The sequence below is a fragment of the Hemibagrus wyckioides genome, linkage group LG15, assembly GCF_019097595.1.
Source record: "Hemibagrus wyckioides isolate EC202008001 linkage group LG15, SWU_Hwy_1.0, whole genome shotgun sequence".
Classification (NCBI taxonomy): Eukaryota; Metazoa; Chordata; class Actinopteri; order Siluriformes; family Bagridae; genus Hemibagrus; species Hemibagrus wyckioides.
The window spans coordinates 19460001-19467500 of NC_080724.1; the positions used below are offsets into that span (position 1 = coordinate 19460001).

Genomic DNA, 7500 nt, shown 5'->3' on the forward strand with positions numbered 1-7500 from the left:
TTTCGACTTTCTCCACACAAGAACTAGTGAGTAATTAAATAAATAAACACGTTCGTTCCTGGTCATTCTCTAATAGCAATTAAAGAAAAGCAGTGATGGGGGCAGGAGGGTTAAGTGGCTGTAATTGCATATCCTTTTTGACTAGGTGTCTAAGAAAGTAAGAGAGAGAGAGAGAGAGAGAGAGAGAGAGAGAGAGAGACACAGACATACAGAGAGAGAGAGAGAGAGAGAGAGAAGACCAAACTGAGCATCCATACACACAGACGTGTTATTGTGTGTGTGCTGTATGTCGTAAGGGCTCTAGGATGCGGAACGGCTCACTCGGTCAGACAGCCGTCCAATCCGAAGGCGGCACCGTGCCGATCTTTGCCGTAGGTGTGGCGAAGGCCTCCGTTGGGCAAAGGAGGGCAAGCGGCGGTGATGCCACAATGCTTGAGCAGGTTCAGCCTGGGGGAGGAGGGGGAGGACGAAGGGGCGCTGGAGGACGAAGGCTTCATGGTCGAGAGGATGAGAGCGAGGCAATCGGCCACGGCTTTGTTAGGAGCGCATGCCAGGGCGGGGGTGTGACCTGAAAAATACCACACACATCAATATCCATACATAGCTGTAGGCTAAATATCTGAAAGGACTAACACTTACAGCATATGCGATTTTCATAGATTAATAACTGCTAACTACACTCACACCAGCTGATTTTGCTCATTTCATTAACATAGAAAAACATCTAAAGAGACTAGAGAAATCATGAGGAGTTCAAAGACAAAAGGTGGCATACCCTCCTCATCGACTGCCAGCACTGTGGCTCCACGATTCAGCAAAGCCTGAACCACGGTGGCCAGGCCATTCCTGGCTGCGATGTGAAGAGGCCTAGAGGACAGAAAGCGTCAGGAGATAAACATTAAACCAAAGCAATATTTAAAGAAAAAAAATGTCAATCTTGGTAGTGCATTAGAGTCTCAAAACTGAATGAAATGTGTATCAAGTCAAAGGCATTTAGCCAAGATTTACAGAAATATGAAAAAGCTGGTTAAAGCAGAAAATCTTCATTCTAAGGTCCAATCATTTACCTGCTACGGCGAGCATAGGCATGTCAAATGTACAGAATCCTGCAACTACTCACAAATAATGCATCTTTCATGTCTATACATTGTGATATTGTATCGCATCATATTATCCTAATGGGGAAAATGCCACATTCAAGACAAACCTGGAGTGATGTCACCGCTTTGTTGTTGGCTAGTTAGCAAAAAAGCTACAGGACATAACATTTAATACATAGAGTAACTTACATTTGAAGCATGCTGTTGGTTGCATTGATGAGAATCGGGTTGTGGATCTCTTTCAAGATCAGCATGGCGCACATCTCATGAGCCTATAAGGTAGAGAAAAAAAGGACACAGTTTAACGAAGAAGGTAAAGGAAGCCAGAGTGACTTCTCTCCAACACAGAGCTGAGAGAGAGGATAGTACCTTGCTGCAGGCCAGATGCAGGGCAGTGTTTCTGTTCACATCCAGAAGAGACAGATCCGCTTTGGCTCGATGCAGCAGCAAGGCTAGACGCAAAACACAGATGAATTAATTTATAACTGCTTCAACATTGAAATGAATGAATTAAAAAACGAATCCAGCCGTGTTGGGACACCCAGCTCTTACCCACGGCGCCGCTCTTGCCCTTGTCGGCAGCCACCATGAGGGCAGAGCGTCCCGAGTGGTCCACGGCATTGATGTCGGCCCCCATCCGCAGAATCAGGAGCAGCCCAGAGACGTCCTCGGCTACGGAGGCAGCGTGGAGTGGAGTTCTGCACACAGCATGTGTTACACAGAAGACAAATCAGGCGAGATGCTGAATTAAAAAATTTCCATAAACACTTTCCATGTAATATGGAATCTTATGAACATTTGAAAGCATTTTAAATAAAGTAAAAATATATGCATCTATAATACACAATATTGTATTGTTACAATATACACTGAAGCATAACATTATGACCACTGAGAGGCGCCGAGAACACTGATCATCATCATGGCACCTGTTAGTGGGTGGGATATATTAGGCAGCAAGTGAACATTTTGTCCTCAAAGTTGATGTTAGAAGCAAGAAAAATGGACAAGTGTAAGGATTTGAGCGAGTTTGATGAAGGACCAAATTGTGATGGCTAGACCACTGGATCAGAGCATCTCCAAAACTGCAGCTCTTGTGGGGTGTTCCCGGTCTGCAGTGGTCAGTATCTATCAAAAGTGGTCCAAGGAAAGAACAGTGGTGAACCGGCGACAGGGTCATGGGTGGCCAAGGCTCACCGATACACGTGGGGAGCGAAGGCTGGCCCGTGTGATCCGATCCAACAGACGAGCTACTGTTGTTCAAATTGCTGAAGAAGTTAATGCTGGTTCTGTTAGAAAGGTCCAAAAGCGGGTCCAACACAATATTAGACAGGTGGTCATAATGTTATGCCTGGTCAGTGTATGATAATGAATTATGATGATATTTTATGCTGAATTTCCACACACAGAGGCCACAGATTGACAAGAGTCTGTTCTTCAGTGAAATAAAAACATTTTACAAATAAAGCCATTAAGATAACTTTGCTATTATGTTAGATTTATATCACGACACATTTACAGACCTTCCCTTTGCATCCCTGGCATGGATCAGTGACGTGCCAAAACTGGAGTTCAAAAGGATTTCTGCAGAACCACTATGGCCATTAATTCTGACATAAGAGAAAAAAAAACGGACCATAAGACAAACTGCGACCTGATCCGTCTCATATGATAACAGAACACACACTGAATATAAAGTGCACTTTAAAAGTGTTTAAAATGAGCGAATGTGGAGAACTTACAGAGCACAGTGCAGTGGGGTGAAGGGGTTTCCCTCCTTGATACTACATGGTTTAATTTCAAGTAAAACTTCCAAACAGTCTTCGTGACCTGCGGACACGAGACATTTTTAAAGAATAGGTCAACTTACAGATTCCTCACACTCCTAATACTACACGCGAACAGCCAAGACCGTCTGAAAGTGCGAGAAAATTCAGGAGGCGGAGATAGAGCCTCACCGTGATAGGCTGCCCAGTGTGTGGGGGTGAAGCCGTGGCAGTCGGTGATCAGAGGGTGCGGGGTGGTGTGGTCGGCAGCAGACGACATTCTAGACAGGATCTCAGCGTGGCCGCGGGAAGCAGCCAGGTGGAGTGCGGTGCAACCCTGAACGTCTTTAGTCAGGACTGCGGCATTGTGGGACAGCAGCGCCGTCACGCAGTCCTCCCAGCCGAGCAGTGCCTACAAGGAGGAAAGGAAAGCGCTCTGGTTAGAAGAACTGGAGAAAAGATGAAAAGGCTGGTTCATGTTGTACTTCACACGACACTGCATGCGCTTGCACATCACTCTTCACACACACACGGTGAATAGCTATATGTCAAAAGCAAAAATGACATCCTAATCAGACACTGGCTGTGAAATCTCCCAAGATGCTCCTGCACCAGACTTTCTAGAAAGTGCTAGAACACTACCTGTGGTCGTGATGTGCGAGAAAGAAATGTCAGCTCTGCATAGAAAGGGTTTCCCCAGGCTGTTAGACAAACACGACACATTAAGGTTGTATTTTGGGAGTGTACTGCCACCTAGTGCAAGATTTTTCAAATACTACCCATGAGGCAAAAATGCATACTGGGGTAGGAAAGAAAAAAACAGGAAAGTGTGCCTAAGTGTCCAGGCTTGAACACTGCAGTGTGTGTGAGTAACACTGACCGCTCTATGAAGTGCTGTCCTTCCTTTCCGGTCTCTCGTATCAGGACACGCCCCTCGCTCCAGCAGCAAGAGGACGCAGTCAGTGTGGCCCCCCAGTACAGCCAGCATCAGAGGAGTTCTGCAGAGGACAGCAAGAGAAGTCAATCTCACTGATGACGTAACACATACCTAGTATAACAAGTAGTAAAAAAGAATCCAAATGTTAAGTATAGGAGTTTTTGATGAAATGCTTTGGAATATTGTATACGTTTTGGTCCAGAACTCAATACAACTAACAGTCTGGTCCCTTACTCTCACAAGGCAACATGAGGCAATCATCGGTTTCAGATGTGTTTTCGCCATCACTAACAGCCTCATAAATGCTAAAAAGGAGCGGCTTATCCACATTCTGTATACTTGGACATGGCTGTAGAGCTCCCTAGAAAGACTGTGAGAAGTTCACTCACTGTCCTTCGGTGTCCAAGACATTTGGAAGGTCAGTGTCCTCTTCGCTGGACAGCAGCATCTGTAGACAGTCTGTGTGGCCGCTGGCAGCTGACACACACAAACACACACACAATCTTTGCGAGTTAAAAATAGTCATGGCAAAAAAACTAGATCTAAATTACAGCCTGTTCACACAACCAACCCTTCAAGTTCATGACATGGCCCTACTCTCCTCTGCCTTAATTTAAATGCATGAAAAGTATGTTAGAAAAACGTATGTAGTGAGTTTACCTGCAACATGGAGAGGACTCCACTTATTGCAGTGCTCAGTGAGCAGACAGGATGCGGACTGGCTGAGCAGCAGCTCCACACAGCGAGCGTGTCCTCTTTGAGAGGCCACGTACAGCACGGAGCGTCCAGCCGAATCGTACACGTCCACACACGCTCCCGACTCGATCAACACGCTCACACACTCCCAGTGCCCGGTCTCAGCCTTCCATGATACAAGGACAGACAAGCAAGATTCTTAGAAAGCATGGAAAAGGATTGCACCTCAAATCATACTGTAACTGAACTGTAATTACAGCGAATAACAAAAGTAGCTGAGAACACGATTAATAAACACTGATTAAAGGGTGTTAAGAAAAAAAACAAACATACTGCTAAGTGTAAAGGACTGACAGGTCCAGTGCTTTCTGCATCTCCTGATATATTGTAGGACATCACCAAAAGCTAGGGGGGAAAAAATAAAATAAAATAAAGCCATGTCCAAACAGACCAGGTCTGCAAAATTATACATCAATAATCCTGCAGAGACAAATATAATCCATATATAAACATTACAGTTCTACTTGGTCACATAAGTTGGTTATACACATTTACTAAACTGTCTAGAGCTTTAGTTTACATTCAGGGAGAGTCAAGGGGTGGATGTGGATCTGTGAGTGCATTAAACAGAGCATTTGTAAGATTGCCTCGTTCAAGTTCGGTGCTTATCTGGATCTTTGTAAGGCTTAAGGTTAAGGATTAAAACTCGCTCATGGCTCTCAAATCCAAAACTAATTGCAACGCATCTTTACTCAGCGTTTATGGATAGTGTATGTACAGAACACATTCAGTAATGCACTCAAACATAAAACTGACCAGTGAGAACCGTGTGTGTGTGTGGTGTCCTCACCAGCTCAAGGCTTTGCTTGTTGCCGTGAGCAGCTGCGTAGTGCACAGCGTTATATCCTTTAGAGTTGCACAGGCATGGGTCTGCTCCGTTATCCAGCAAGAACTCCACACACCTTAACACCCAGGCACAAGAGCATGGTTATACACAACACAGCAACATTTTGTACACCTAAATCTACCCAATATTGTGTTGGTCCCTATTTTGCTGCCGAAACAGCCCTGACCCGTCCTGCACTGTGTATTCTGACCCCTTTCTATCAGAACCAGCATTAAATTCTTCAGCAGTTTGAGCAACAGTAGCTCGTCTGTTGGATCGGATCACACGGGCCAGCCTTCGTTCCCCACGTGCATCAATGACCTTTGCCCGTCCATGACCCTGTCACCGGTTCACCACTGTTCCTTCCTTGGACCACTTTTGATAGATACTGACCACTGCAGACCGGGAACACCCCACAAGAGCTGCAGTTTTGGAGATGCTCTGATCCAGTGGTCTAGACATCACAATTTGGCCCTTCATCAAACTCGCTCAAATCCTTACACTTGTCCATTTTTCCTGCTTCTAACATCAACTTTGAGGACAAAATGTTGACTTGCTGCCTAATATATCCCACCCACTAACAGGGGCCATGATGAGGAGATCATCAGTCTTATTCACTTCACCTCTCAGTGCTCATAATGTTATGCCTGATCAGTGTATATGAAGTGTTGCATAAGCCACAGAGTCTTTTTCCACTGAAATAGACAAACATTTCTACACTTTATGCACTAAAGCAGGTGAAGAGCTAGACACATTTTTTCCAATGCAAGGTCAAATCTTTAAGGGTCTAGACAGCACCTAGTCACACAGCAATGAAACAAAAGTTTTTAATACACTAAACTACAAGCAATGCTTTAGATCTGTAATTCATTTTAATTGCTGCTAGTCACCAACAACCTCTCACACTGTTCACGGCTTATTTAATGCGATTTATAAAACTAACTTACAGAATAAACCGTGCTTTTAATAGTATCTCAGGCTCAAATGTACATAACAGCTTTCATTAAAAAGAGTAGACAGGAAAGCCATACATGAATGATTCCTTCTCTCCATCCTCTGGACTCTGCTGGCCTCTATCCACCCTGAGAGAGAGAGAGAGAGAGAGAGAGAGAGAGAAAGCAATGGGGAAGAAAGAGAGGAAGAGTGAGAAAGAGTGAGAATGTCGAAGAGAAAGAGAAAGAAAAACATTGGGTGGCAGGAAGAGGGAGAGAAGAGGAAAGAGAGAGAGACAGAGGTACATAAAGATACATAATACACCTTCTACATGATTCAGTATATTTAGTGTTATTTTATATATGTATACACACACAATATAGCCAAAAGTTTTGGGACACCCTTCCAAATCATTGATTTGGAGCCCCTTAGTTCCAGTGAAAGGAACTCTTAATGCTTCAGCTTCATACCAAGACATTTTGGACAATTTCATGCTCCCAACTTTGTGGGAACAGTTTGGGGATGACCCCTTCCTGTTCCAACATGACTGCACACCAGTGCACAAAGCAAGGTCCATAAAGACATGGATGAGTGAGTTTGATGTGGAGGAACTTCACAGAGTCCTGACCTCAACCCCATAGAACACCTTTTGGGATGAATTAGAGCGAAGACTGCAAGCCAGACCTTCTCATCAAACATCAATGCCTGACCTCACAAATGCGCTTCTAGAGGAATGGTCAGAAATTCCCATAAACGCACTCCTAAATCTTGTGGAAAGCCTTCCCAGAAGAGTTGAAGCTGTTATAGCTGCAAAGGGCGGGACAACTCCATATTACATTCATGTGCATGTAAAGGCAGATGTCCCAAAACCTTTGGCAATATAAGTGTATGTATACATGTGTGTGTGTGTGTGTGTGTGTTACCTGCAGAAAGCTGTGGAAGCAGCTGAGTAGTGTAAAGGTGTGCAGCCAGTTCGGTCAGGCTCATTGACCTCGGCTCCTGCTCCCACTAGAATCACCACACACTGATACCTTCTGTTAGCAGCCGCATAGTGCAAAGGGGTCCTGCAGAGAAAACACACAATTACACACAAGATCTTTTTACAGGTCACACAACAAAATCTAAATAATTAGCACTTACCTCCCAAACTTATCTTTCTTATTCATGTCAGCGCCACTGCTC

General features: G+C 44.5%; 1 protein-coding gene across 1 annotated transcript in view; it reads right to left on the bottom strand.

Moving 5' to 3' along the window:
• Positions 1-7500, bottom strand: part of ankrd52a (ankyrin repeat domain 52a) — a 28588-nt gene that overhangs the window by 2169 nt on the left and 18919 nt on the right. Inside the window, exons 13-28 of the mRNA XM_058410933.1 lie at positions 7459-7500; positions 7242-7382; positions 6417-6467; positions 5350-5461; positions 4833-4904; positions 4464-4665; positions 4193-4280; positions 3747-3864; positions 3059-3278; positions 2843-2930; positions 2624-2710; positions 1653-1798; positions 1470-1552; positions 1290-1372; positions 776-867; positions 1-568 (exon numbers count right to left, since the gene is read on the bottom strand). The exon at positions 1-568 is cut by the window's left edge and continues 2169 nt beyond it; the exon at positions 7459-7500 is cut by the window's right edge and continues 27 nt beyond it. Coding sequence (XP_058266916.1) covers positions 318-568; positions 776-867; positions 1290-1372; positions 1470-1552; positions 1653-1798; positions 2624-2710; positions 2843-2930; positions 3059-3278; positions 3747-3864; positions 4193-4280; positions 4464-4665; positions 4833-4904; positions 5350-5461; positions 6417-6467; positions 7242-7382; positions 7459-7500 — 1876 coding nt within the window. The 3' untranslated portion in view covers positions 1-317. The remainder of the gene's footprint in view (positions 569-775; positions 868-1289; positions 1373-1469; positions 1553-1652; positions 1799-2623; positions 2711-2842; positions 2931-3058; positions 3279-3746; positions 3865-4192; positions 4281-4463; positions 4666-4832; positions 4905-5349; positions 5462-6416; positions 6468-7241; positions 7383-7458) is intronic.